General features: G+C 35.7%; 1 protein-coding gene across 5 annotated transcripts in view; it reads left to right on the top strand.

Annotated features, from left to right (window-relative positions):
- The window catches only part of WDR35 (WD repeat domain 35), an 85,542-nt gene that overhangs the window by 27,608 nt on the left and 43,790 nt on the right, over nucleotides 1-14,144 (top strand). For all 5 annotated transcript variants that reach the window (XM_030800113.1, XM_030800112.1, XM_003275973.4 and 2 more), the window contains 3 exons: nucleotides 8,113-8,257; nucleotides 10,465-10,534; nucleotides 13,719-13,772. In XM_030800113.1, coding sequence (XP_030655973.1) covers nucleotides 8,113-8,257; nucleotides 10,465-10,534; nucleotides 13,719-13,772 — 269 coding nt within the window. The remainder of the gene's footprint in view (nucleotides 1-8,112; nucleotides 8,258-10,464; nucleotides 10,535-13,718; nucleotides 13,773-14,144) is intronic.

Raw genomic sequence — 14,144 nt, 5'->3', positions numbered from 1 at the left:
ATGAGCATTTTTTCATGTGTTTGTTGGCTGCATAAATGTCTTCTTCTGAGAAGTGTCTGTTCATATCCTTTGCCCACTTTTTGATGGAGTTGTTTGTTTTTTTCTTGTAAATTTGTTTGAGTTCATTGTAGATTCTGGGTATTAGCCCTTTGTCAGATGAGTAGGTTGCAAAAATTTTCTCCCATTCTGTAGGTTGCCTGTTCACTGTGATGGTAGTTTCTTTTGCTGTGCAGAAGCTCTTTAGTTTAATTAGATCCCATTTGTCAATTTTGGGTTTTGTTCATTGCTTTTGGTGTTTTAGACATGAAGTCCTTGCCCACGCCTATGTCCTGAATGGTATTGCCTAGGTTTTCTTCTAGGGTTTTTATGGTTCTAGGTCTAACATGTAAGTCTTTAATCCATCTTGAATTAATTTTTGTATAAGGCGTAAGGAAGGGATCCAGTTTCAGCTTTATACATATAGCTAGCCGGTTTTCCCAGCACCATTTATTAAATAGGGAATCTTTTCCCCATTTCTTGTTTTTGTCAGGTTTGTCAAAGATCAGATAGTTGTAGATATGCGGCATTATTTCTGAGGGCTCTGTTCTGTTCCATTGATCTATGTCTCTGTTGTGGTACCAGTACCATGCTGTTTTGGTTACTGTAGCCTTGTAGTATAGTTTGAAGTCAGCTAGCATGATGCCTCCAGCTTTGTTCTTTTGGCTTAGGATTGACTTGGTGATACAGGCTCTTTTTTGGTTCCATATGAACTTTAAAGTAGTTTTTTCCAATTCTGTGAAGAAAGTCATTGGTAGCTTGATGGGGATGGCATTGAATCTATAAATTACCTTGGGCAGTATGGCCATTTTCACGATATTGATTCTTCCAAGCCATGAGCATGGAATGTTCTTCCACAAGAGAAAGCAGGAAAGATCCAAAATTGACACCCTAACATCACAATTAAAAGAACTAGAAAAGCAAGAGCAAACATTCAAAAGCTAGCAGAAGGCTAGAAATAACTCAGATCAGAGCAGAACTGAAGGAAATAGAGACACAAAAAACCCCTCAAACAATTAATGAATCCAGGAGCTGGTTTTTTGAAAAGATCAACAAAATTGATAGACCGCTAGCAAGACTAATAAAGAAGAAAAGAGAGAAGAATCAAATAGATGCAATAAAAAATGAAAAAGGGGATATCACCACCAATCCCACAGAAATACAATCTACCATCAGAAAATACTACAAACACCTCTACGCAAATAAACTAGAAAATCTAGAAGAAATGGATAAATTTCTCGACAAATACACCCTCCCAAGACTAAATCAGGAAGAAGTTGAATCTCTGAATAGACCAATAACAGGCTCTGAAATTGTGGCAATAATCAATAGCTTACCAACCAAAAAGAGTCCAGGACCTGATGGATTCACAGCCGAATTCTACCAGAGGTACAAGGAGGAACTGTTACCATTCCTTCTGAAACTATTCCAATCGACAGAAAAAGAGGGAATCCTCCCTAACACATTTTATGAGGCCAGCATTGTCCTGATACCAAAGCCTGGCAGAGACATAACCAAAAAAGAGAATTTCAGACCAATATCCTTGATGAACATTGATGCAAAAATCCTCAATAAAATACTGGCAAACTGAATCCAGCAGCACATCAAAAAGCTTATCCACCATGATCAAGTGGGCTTCATCCCTGGGATGCAAGGCTGGTTCAACATATGCAAATCAATAAATGTAATCCAGCATATAAACAGAACCAAAGACAAAAACCACATGATTATCTCAATAGATACAGAAAAGGCCTTTGACAAAATTCAACAATGCTTCATGCTAAAAACTCTCAATAAATTAGGTATTGATGTGACGTATCTCAAAATCATAAGAGCTATCTATGACAAACCCACAGCCAACATCATACTGAATGGGCAAAAACTGGAAGCATTCCCTTTGAAAACTGGCACAAGACAGGGATGCCCTCTCTCACCACTCCTATTCAACATAGTGTTGGAAGTTCTGGCCAGGGCAATCAGGCAGGAGAAGGAAATAAAGGGTACTCAATTAGGAAAAGAGGAAGTCAAATTGTCCCTGTTTGCAGATGACATGATTGTATATCTAGAAAACCCCATTGTCTCAGCCCAAAATCTCCTTAAGCTGATTAGCAACTTCAGCAAAGTCTGAGGATACAAAATCAATGTACAAAAATCACAAGCATTCTTGTACACCAATCACAGACAGCCAAATCATGAGTGAACTCCCATTCACAATTGCTTCAAAGAGAATAAAATACTTAGGAATCCAACATACAAGGGATGTGAAGGACCTCTTCAAGGAGAACTACAAACCACTGCTCAATGAAATAAAAGAGGATAATGATTTTCTTTTAATGTGTATGGCAGTATATTGGATACAGTATTGCAAAAATTATTAAATCTAAGAAATTAAAAACCCATTGCATTATTTCTGAGAACCTGAGAACTAGTCATTATTTTTCATATTGGACATTTAGCCTAAGCAATTAAATATTAATGCCTGTTGCCTTTTGAGTGTTTGCATTTTGCTAAGGTCTTTGGGTGATAATAGCAAATATGAGAAGTAATGACCTCAAAGACTTTATACTCTATGGCTTAGGGTCTTGATAACCTACTCACTTAGATATATTGACACACTTCAACTTCATGTCTTACATTCATTGCTACATAGGCATGTTTATATGTTTTATATGTGTATATGTTTATATACACATATATACATACACATTAGTGTTCCTTGTTAAAAAGCTTAGCTTAAAATTATTAACAGACTCTCATCACATAAATATCTCTTGTTTATTAGAAGCATAACAGTCTTTAAGAGGTAAATTTTGTCAGTCTTCAGATTATATGCTTTTTCTTTTAATATCCAAAGTTTTAACATAGAATCATAATGGTGATAGGGTTAATCTCAAAGTAATTTTTACCACAGGTAGACTGTTTTTTAAAATAAAACTAAATGTAAATCCTTCTTCATAAAATGGCAAATACTTGAGGGCATGACTATTTGTATTTTTGAGTCTCAAAACCCTTTTTTTTTTGTAGTCTCGCTGGCTGAGATTTTAACAAACAGTTCTTTCATTGGACTGCAGTGAACACAGCCAAAGACTCAACATTTTTGTTTCATACGTATCCTGTAAAATTTATTTTTTAAAGTTTCTATGCCAAATGTTTATGAGGACTAGAGGCTAAAACAAAAAAAGTCTATGAGTGATACTCTTCTAGAATTTATTATTTTCGTTTTGCCACCTACTCTTCCTCTTTACAATTTTTGTAGAAACTTTAAAAAGAACTTTATAGATTATTATAGAAGTGTAGTTTGTGGGATTCTGTTATACTCTACACATGAGAGTTAGGTATCCTTTTTTGGTGTTCTTTTCTTGAGCACATAATACCTTTGGTGTGCTTCCATCCAAAATACCTCTTAACCTGCACTGTGGTTATTAATTTTCTTGTCTATCTTCCCCACTAGACTTTGAACTTCTTAAAGATCTACATCTAATTAACTTCTGTATCCCCATGACCTAACACTGCCTTGGCCCATAATAAATGTTTATTGAATGCATGGAAATTATTTATTTTCTATCATGTAAATAAAAAATGATGATTCATTTATTTAGCAAACTATCAATGAGTATGTACTGTTTCAGGTACTGTACTGGTCACTGGGGATAATAAGAAATTAATTATGACATTTCCTGTGGGATTTCTGAACAAATAATTAAAACCTAGTTAATTCATTGAACAGTGATTTATTGCTTCCCTACTGCGTGCTAGGTATTGCTCTAGGTGCCAGGTAAATGGTTATTGGTGCATAAGGATGTCAGAGACATCTTTCTTCTTAGAGAAGGTTTCATTTGAGCTGAGTTTCGAAAAGTAAGTATTTCTTTAGGTGATATTTCAAGGAAAGAAAACGGCATTTGCAGAGGAATGAAGGCATGGAAAGTGGCCATCAAGTACCAGTTTGCCTATGCTGCAGCCATTTTAGTGGGAGCACATGGGCAGCTTTCTAATGATGGCATCTAACACGTGCACTAGGTTTTCCATATATTTCAGAGAAAGTTAATTTGATGAAAACATTTCAGTGAAATTTCAATTTACCAGCACTTGAAAGGGCTGAGAAATGAATAAATGGGAAAGTGGGTGAACATTACAGATGTAGGCATTTATTTCATGCCTTAGCATTAAAATATTACAAGCAGGTTTTATTTATATGTGAATTCCAAGATTGTTTTAAATTATTTTACATTCTTGCTTGGCTAGTAATGACTGCCTGTTAGCATTACAAAGTTCAGTTAATGAAAGCATAATTATTTTCTTAAAAACTTTTTTTCCAAGCTGGGCACGGTGGCTCACTCCTGTAATCCCAGCACTTTGGGAGGCTGAGGCGGGTAGATCACCTGAGGTCAGGAGTTCAAGACCAGCCTGGCCAAAATGGCAAAACTCCATCTCTACTAAAAATACAAAAATTAGCCGGACATGGTGGCATGTCCTGTAATCCCAGCTACTCGGGAGGCTGAGGCAGGAGAATCGCTTGAATTCAGGAGGCAGAGGTTGCACTGAGCCAAGATCGTGCCACAGCTCTCCAGCCTGGGTGACACAGCAAGACTCCGTCTCAAAAAAAAAAAAAAAAAAAAAAAAAAATCCGATAACCTTTCTAGATATTTCAAATTTTTTTCTTTTCAGATATTGAACAGTCGAAAAGGGCATGGAGGGCCTTCATCTTGGCTGTGTTCTTGTCCTAAAACATTCTATCTGTTAAAATTTTGTTTTGCTTTTCCTAGAAGCTTAATCTAGATGGGATGAATCTTAATAAAGATCTAGCAAAATATATATAGAAAGGATTATCTACCCATATGAATTTGCTGAAATTACCACCTTACTGATTCAAAAGAACATATTTTTTCAGATATATTTGTATCTTTTGTAGTAACTGAGATTTTATATATGGTTTTATTATAAAATCCTGTGTAGGTGATAAAAGTGAAAAGAACAATAGCAACCATGTCTAACTAATACTTCTTAATCCTTAGTGAGGGTCAGTCTGCTCTAGTAGTTAAGAGCAGTTTCTGGAGCCAGATTGACCAGGTTTGTGTCCAGCTCTACTACTTTCTAGCTGTGTGATATGGGCAAATTCACATGCCTCAGTTTCTTTATCTGCTAAATGAAGACAATAATGCCTACCTTATAGGGAAGTTGTGAGTTAATATGTGTTATATATTTAGAACACTGCCTGTCATATTTTTAAACATTCAATAAATACTATCTTTTAAATGTATTATTAAGCATTTACTCTATGCCAGGCACTGTGCTATGCTATAATATATATTATATTTATATTGTTATCTCTCTTAAACTTTAAGACAGCTCTGTAGGGTTGGCATTATTATTATCTTCAACTTACAGTAAGTAAACTGAGAGAACAAATAATTTATTCAAGGCCACAGAATTAACAAGTGCCTGTCATTTGAATCCAAGAAGTCTGACTCTTACCTTGAACCACTAACATTTTAATTTTGAAGTAATCAGGCTAATGATAAACCCTTGTGGGTATTTAGGATCTATCAAAAAGAAAGGAAAATGAGTGTAATTTATAATTGTAGGTAAACATTGGTTGGAAGAATGCTTTTATATACTTAGGAAAAAGTGATATTTTATTAGAAAGCAGTTAAGGTGTGCAAACTTGCTTCAGATTACACTAAGGGCATAATAGTTACCAGCATTAGAGTATCCATGGTGGAGTTTACTAAATATTTAACAAATGTCTGAAGATTTAGTGAAGAACAGGTCAGGGAAAGGAGAGCACAGCCTGACCTGGCAGGAGCGCACCCTGGAGGCTTTGCTGTCAGTCTCCATGCCTGGCTTTCAGCAAAGTGCTCCTTCCAAGAAAGGCTTTGAGCTCCCTCCAGAGGTTGGTAATAGTACACATTTTGAATGAAAACTTGACAGTTACAGTGAAAAAAGAATTAAAAAAAGAAATTACTCAGTTGGACTGAGTTATTTATCATATAAAAATTATTGAATTCGAATCCCTGAGTTGTTAACCCAGTCAATTAACATCATACCATCAGACTAGTTTCTAATTCTTTGTTCAGTTTCTAAGTCTCTTGCTGCCTCAAATGTCCTTTGTCTGCACTCTGGCAAGAACTCTATAAATGGTACCTCCTAGTAACATTATGTCTTTATTCCGGCCATATTAATGATTACATTGCATAGTATTTATAATAGAGAAATTAAGTTTTACACTGTTTTGATTGTTCAGGAATTTAGAAAACAGGTAGTATAATCTGTTTATGAAGGAGTTTTTTGCTTTTATGTATTTTGTATGAGTGTTTAATTTTATGTTGTTTATTTTGTGTTTTGTGACCCTGGGCAAATTGTTCTACTTCTTTAAACCTCTGTTTATTTATCTATAAGATGGATTTGATGAGACTATCTACTTCATAAAAGCATATACAGTAGGAGCTCAATTAAATGTTCTCTAAGAAATGGGCAGATGAAAAGAATTATTTGCTTAGTGGAATATATTTCCAATACATATTAGGAATATTACAAATTATTTGTTTAGAAGAATATATTCCTTAGGAAGGGACTTGGGAGATTTTTCTTTTCTAAATTAGAGTAGAAATATAAGATGTGGCCGGGCGGGGTGGCTCATGCCTGTAATCCCAGCACTTTGGGAGGCTGAAGTGGGCAGATGGTGAGGTCAAGAGATGGAGACAACCTGGCCAACATGGTGAAACCCCGTCTCTACTAAAAATACAAAAATTAGCTGGGCATGGTGTCGTGTGACTATAGTTTCAGCTACTCCGGAGGCTGAGGCAGGAGAATTGCTTGAACCCGGGAGGCAGAGGTTGCAGTGAGCCGAGATCACACCACTGCACTCCAGCCTGGGAGACAGAGTGAGACTGTGAACCCGGTAGTAATTGGTAGTGGGGATGGGAGGAAGGAGTGGGATTTTATTTATTCATTTTTCAATTAATGGATATTTGAGTTGTTTCTACTTTTGATCATTATAAATAACGTTGTTATGAACATCAGCATTTGAGTTTTTGTGTGGACGTGTTTTTATTTTTCTTGGGTACATACCTAGGAGTGGAATTGCTGAGGTATATAGTAACGCTGTATTTAACATTTTGAGGAGTTGCTGAACTGTTTTCCAAAGTGGACACACCATATTACATTCCCAGATTTCTCCATAACCTTGCTAACACTTGTTACTGTCTGACTGTTTGATTCTAGCCATCCTAATGGGTGTGAGGTGGTATCTCATTGTGGTTTGATTTGCACTTCCTGATGGCTAATGTTGTTGATCATCTTTTTCATATGCTTATTGGCCATTTGTGTATCTTCACTGTAGAAATGTCTATTTGTAGGACTCCCAAAGTTTAACCCAGTGCCTGTCATATACCAGGTGCCCAATAAATAGTAGTTCTATAGAATAATATTCTTTACAACTCCACGAGTAGCTACCATCACTATCTTTATCACAGAACTGAGGGGAAAATGAAGCTTTGAGAAGCTAAAAAAAAAAAAAAAAAGAAATGTCTATTTGTATCCATTGCTCACTTTTAAATTGGGCTATTTGTCTTTATTATTGAGTTGTAAGAGTTCTTTATATTTTCTAGATAAAATCTCTTTTCAGATACATGATTTGCAAATATTTTCTCTCATTCTATGGGTTGTCTTTACTTTCTTGATAGTGTCCTTTGAAGCACAAATGTTTTTAATTTTAATGAAGTCTAATTTATCTAATTTTTCTTTTGTCATTTGTGTTTTTGGTGTCATATCTAAGAAGCCAATTATTGCCTGACCAAAGGTCATAAAGATGTATTCCCAAGTTTTCTTTTAAGTGTTTATGGTTTTAGCTCTTGCATTTGAGTCTTTGATTTATTTTGAGTTAGTATCTTTGTATGATACTACAAGCTTTTGATTCTTTTCTGATTTCAGAGACTGTGTGTGGGCATTTTGAGACTATGTGAGGGTATATGGTCTATAAAATGAGGGGTTGAACTCCGTGATTACTAAAGGCCTTAGCAGCACAAGCATTCTGCAATTCTGTGTAACTGTAAGTTATCTTAATGTTATTTTTAACAGTACCACTGTTTGTTGCAATGACCAAAACCCATGTGATAGCAGCCTCGAAAGAAGCATTTTATACCTGGCAATATCGTGTGGCAAAGAAGCTCACAGCATTGGAAATTAATCAGATCACACGGTCTCAAAAAGAAGGGAGAGAAAGGTATATCTTTTGATACATACTTTTTAGCAGCTCAACCATATCACATTTAAGTCAGACATAGTAATTGTAAATTGTCATGCTTGATAACTGTAGTGTCTTGATTAGTAGAAATGTTTTTTTCAATTAATTTGATTATCTTTAAAATTTATGTGTTTAAATTTATTAAAATAAAAGAGAAGTAGCATGGTGTAATAAAGCCCTTAGAGATAAATAGTGGAAAGCTGTGTTTTTGTAAGGAAATGGCTGTCCTCACTTACCCTCCCCACCAGATTAGAGTTAATATGCTATACTAAAATATGATTATTCACTTGAGATCGAAGGATCTAACTAAGGGTTTATTCCTATACGTTAATGGTGTAGATCTTCCCAAGAGGGTGGGGTGATTCTAATATCAGTGACCAGAGGAAAGGCAGGCCTTTAGACACACATATGGAAGAAGTCTTTAGGTGGGGTGAACTGGGGACTTAGCTTCTTTTTCTTGCCCTGGTTTCCAAGGATTCTGGAGTTGGAATTACTTCTAGTAAGTGGGGTGAAAAGGGCTCTGCCACATAGTAGATAGGTTAGAAGCCAGGGTAGAGGGATTCCCCACAGTAAGTCTGTAAGTGAAGAAGCATTTACTGTGTTTTGTAAGTTATGTTGTCTCCATTAGTGATACTCTGTGTTTGCTGCTCTTCTGTTGTTACTCTAAGCCTGTAAGGAAAGCATTTTGTTGAATGTTTTAACCTAAGGATTCTTAATGGGGATACAGGCCTATGTTGGCGGAAGTGAGTGGTAGAGTCATGACAGAAATGCTAGGTGTTTTTTCAAATCATTATCCTCCCTCATATCCTTGAGATCTTAAAGCAGACTCCCCTTGCCTTCCGTTTAAGACTCACTCGTGTGCTAAGATAGGAGATGGATCCTCAGTAAAAGTATGTTGGGTATGCGAATTCATGTTGGAGGCAGGAAAAAAACATTGAAAAATGTTATATCTTTTGTTCTCGGTGGTGCTGGAAGACCAAATGGAAAGAATCCTTGGCCTCTTTGAGGACAGCATGTGGTAGTCCTCATGCTGGTAGGAGTTACCGTGGTAGCAATAATAAGCAGAGGCCTGCAATCTTGTGGGAGAAGGTAGATCTTAGGACAAAGTTGAGGCAAAAAGCCTAGCCTCTCCAGAGTGTCTTATAGCTGCTAAAGAGATTTTGACTTTTGTTTAAATCCAGAAGGCAGCATTTCCTTATATTTCTGTCTGGGATATGTGTAGTGGTTTGAATAACTTTGAGTAGGTTCCCCCTAGAACTCAGTTTCCTCATCTCTAAAGTACAGTTGATGATGGTGATAACAGCCAACATTTATTGGGTACTTCTTACATGCCAGACACTTTCATAAATCTAATCAGTGCTCATTATTCTTGTTTTGCAGAGAGGAAACAGACACATGAGTTTAAAGTATTTGCCAGAGGTCACCAGTGGAAGCTAAATAATGTGTACACATGGACATAGAGTGTGGAATAATAGACATTGGAGACTCAGAAGGGTGGGAGGGTAGTAGGGGGTAAGGGATAAGAAATTACTTAATGTGTATGATGTACATTACTTGGGTCATGGTTGCACTAAAAGCCCAGACATCACCACTACTCAATATATCCATATAACAGAACTGTACTTCTGTACCCCTTAAATTTATTTTAAAATAATAATACAGGTACAGGTACTAGAGAGACAGTGGATGTCCAAAAGTGATACCTCTTCCTAACACAGGAAAGGGTAGGAAAGGCTTCTTTACTTCAGTGCAAAAGTTCCATTAATTAGAACCTCCTAAATCCACTTAAATTTTACTTGTATTAAACACATTGATAGAAGAGAAATTTTGGAGAAACAACAGAGAAAGTTAATGAATTAGATGTTACTCTTCACTGATGTTCAGATGGAGAGTAAAGTAAAATATCTCTCTGGGCTTAATGAGATTCATCGGGAATATATGATGAAATGTTCAGATATGTTTTTGGTACAGCTTTCAGGAATATATCATTCATATAACTAGTAAACACCTGGTAGATAATTTTTATCTTCAGTAAGATTTAACTGTGTTGAGAACTCTCTAAAATAATCAGAATTTTTATATTAAATAACAGTATTAATTGATGTTATCCAATCGTTTATTCCAGAGATTATGAAATAGTATAAACTATACTTAAACTTTCTTTGAAATTCTGATCTTTTTTGCAGAATTTATCATGTTGATGATACCCCTTCTGGATCAATGGATGGTGTGCTTGATTATAGTAAAACCATTCAAGTAGGTGATTTTAATTTTTCTAGAAAATGTTAATATCTGTAGATTTGAAATATTATAATTTTATTTTTAAACCTGAAAAATAATTTGTTTCCAGTGAATAGGATATTATTTTAGCAATTCTTTAAAAAAATTCTCTTCTGTAAACTTTTTCCTAGATCTTAAAAATTTTTGAACTAAAATAAAGATGGTAGATGTTGATAAGTAGCTAATATACTACTTAGAAAAGTATATTATCTAAAAATGTTGGAAAACATAACTCCTCCTCTCCTCCTCACACCTTCCCATCTGTCTCTTTATCTGTCTATCAGTTGACCATGGATTGGTCTGTCACCCCTGGCATATTAGTGAGTGCACATATTTTGCAGATAATATAGTTAAGTGTTTCTTTATGAAAATGTGCTTTTGTTTACAAACTAATATAATTTGCTATTTCAGTAAATAGTTTTTGAAATGATTTTCTCAGAGTATTTAAAGTAATGCCTATTGTTTATAAAACTGTTGTCTTATTTCTTATCTGATGCTCAAAACTCTGTAAGTCAAGCAGCATGTCATCTCCTCTCTTACAGGTTAGAAAACTGATAGAGAAGTTCACTGATTTACTCGGGATCATAAAATGATTAAGTAACAAAGCAAGGGTGCAAGCTTAATTTTTTGACAGCAGATCTAGTGATGTATCTACTAGAATATGCAAGAGTTCATCTAGTCATCTACGTATCCATTTTTTTTGATTAAGTATTTTTTGAATGTCTATTAAGTGTGAGACATTGGAGTAGGTGCTGGGAATCTACTGGTGAATAAGAAACAGTCGCTTTAATAGGGAACTTTTGGGAAATTGATTCATCATCAACCAGCTTTTCCCCTGTACCCTCGTATAAATTAAAATAGATGCCATCTTAAAAACAACAGAAATTTCCATTGTCAACCACATATTTTCTTCCAGCTACTACCTTCTCTCTTCCTCCTTTCATAGCTGAGTTTCTTGAAAAACTATTCTGTATTCATCTTTCCCCTACTTTTCATTCCATCTGCACTTCATTGCATTCTGGTTTCCAGAAAACTTTGAATTGCCAAGTCTGATAGGTCTTTTTCTGTCTTTATATTATTTGATCTACACATTACATTTAATATTTTTAATGACTACTTTTTTCTTCTTGGCTTTCATGAAACTACACTCCTGGCTTTATCTCTAGCTTTTCCTTCTGAGTCTTCTTTGTCAAGGGTTCATCTATGCATCAGTTATTGTGATATTCCCTAATGTCTAGCCCTAAGCCATCTACCTTTTTTTAAAAAACCTGTTAATACACTCTTCTTCGTGTTCTTAATGAAATCCACCCCTTTAACCATATGCCAATGACTCTAATATGTATATTTACAATGTTGAGTTTTTTCAATTTCTGAATAACATATTTCTTGCCGTCTGGATAGCAAGAAATTGAGCAGCTCAAAAGCCCCCCAAGTTTAACCTGCGTGAGGCTGAACTCAGCTTCCCTCCCAATTCATTTCTCCATATATATTCTATATATCAGTGGTTGGCTTCACTATCTCTACAAGAATCATGAGAACTCATTTTCTCTTGCTTTCCACGTCTAATAAATCACCAAGTCCTCTGGATTCTGTCTCCTAAATTTCCCTCAAATTGGCTTTCCCCTTTCCATCTCTGTATCAGTTTGGTCTACCATTAGTTTCTGCCTAGATCACTGCAATAGTTTCCATCCAGCACTGCCCAATAGAACTTCTTGTGATAATGGAAATAATGTATATCTTTGTTCTCCAGTGCAGTAGCCATTAGCCATATGTGGCTATTGAGTACTTAAAATATGGCTAGTTAAACTGAAGAACTGAGTTTTAAATTGTATTTCACTGTCATTAATTGAAGTTTACATTTAAATGGTGACATCAGGTTAGTGGCTACCATATTGAACAGTACATAATCGTCTCTCTACTTTCAGTTTTCCCCATCCCCACTATGCCAATCCATTTATTATACTTCTGGCCACTGCAACCTTTCTAAAATATAAATTTAATCATGTTACATATAGTTCCTCCCCTCCCCAATTACAAGCTTTCTGTAAGTTCCCATATTTTTCAGAATAAAGTATAAATAGCCACAACTACTCCTCCTTCCTGGCCCACTTCCCAGTGTATTCCTCAGATACCAGCTGTGGCAAACAACTTGAAATTTCCTGAATGTATCATGCTGGTTTTTAAAATTTTTTATTAAAAAACATTTTATCTTGAGATAATTGTAGGCTAATAGAAAATTGCAAAAAGAGTCCCTTCACTCAGCCTTCTTCAGTGGTGACATCTGATGTAAGTGTAGTTGAGTATTAAAACCAGGAAACTGACATTGGCTTAGTACTGTAACTAGACTATGAGCGTATTCAGTTTTCAGTTGTTTTTACATGTGCTAATAGGTGTGTGTGTAGGTTTATCTAGTTTTATCACCATAAGGGATCTTACCTCTTTCTTCTTCATTTTCTTTTTCTTTTTGAGACAGCATCTTGCACTGTTGCCCAGGCTGGAGTGCAGTGGCGTGATCTCGGCTCACTGCAGCCTCGGCCTCCTGGCTTCAAGCGATTCTCCTGCCTCAGCCTCCCAAGTAGCTGGGCCTAGCCCCATTCTTGTCCCCTGGCAATCACTAATATGTTCTCCATCTCTATAGTTTTGTTACTTTGAGAATGTTTTATGAATAGAATCATATAGTATGTCACCTTTTGAGATTGGCTTTTTCACTAAGCGTAATGCCCTTGAGACTTGTCCAGGTTGTTGCAGTGCAATGCCTTCTTACATTTCCTCAATTTAGTATGTGCTGGCCCTTCTGCTGTCTGTTTCTCTTTTAGGCCTGAGCTCAGGTTTTTGCCTGTCTTGGTGTAAGTTAGATATTCCTTTCTCTGTGCTTTCATAACCTCTGTTTCTGCCTCTTCTTTTATCATACTGTCCTGCAATGAGGTGTTTAGTTCACTGTCTTCCTCAATAGACTTTTCAGTAATCTCTGAGGATAAAGATTTCATCTGAGTATCTCTAGTGCTTAGTTCAGTGGTTGGCACATAGTAGGTGCTCAGTAAATAAATGTTGGTTAAGTTAAGAAATTATTGACTGCTTAGTGAATTGTATACTACTTTGTACCAGATTAGTTATTCAGTAAATGTTTGTTGAATAGTAATGATTGATTAATTTATTTTAGGGCACAAGGGATCCAATTTGTGCCATAACTGCATCAGATAAGATATTGATTGTGGTAAGTTTTACAAAAACTTATTTTATGAATAATAATTGTTTAAATTATAAAAATACGGTAGGAGCCAGGTGTGTGACCCATGTCTGTAATCACAGTTACTTGGGAAACTGAAGCAGGAGGATTGCTTGAGGCCAGGAGCTGGAGACCAGACTGAGAACATAGTGAAACCTTGTCTCTAAAAAAAAAAAAAAAAATTACAGTAAAGTTTTGAATATCATCTTATGGGCACCCCAAGTTTTACTGTACCCTGAATATAAGTTCAGTATAAGAAATAAGAAAGTTTTAAAGCTTTCCTCGCTAATTATTAACCATTTGCAAAAACAGCTATTTATGAAAGTAGTAGAGTGATGACCAGCCGAGAAGACAGAGTAC

Source organism: Nomascus leucogenys, chromosome 19 (genome assembly GCF_006542625.1).
Source record: "Nomascus leucogenys isolate Asia chromosome 19, Asia_NLE_v1, whole genome shotgun sequence".
Taxonomy (NCBI): Eukaryota; Metazoa; Chordata; class Mammalia; order Primates; family Hylobatidae; genus Nomascus; species Nomascus leucogenys.
Note: the sequence above shows the minus strand (reverse complement) of the source record. Positions and strands in the feature narration are given on the sequence as shown.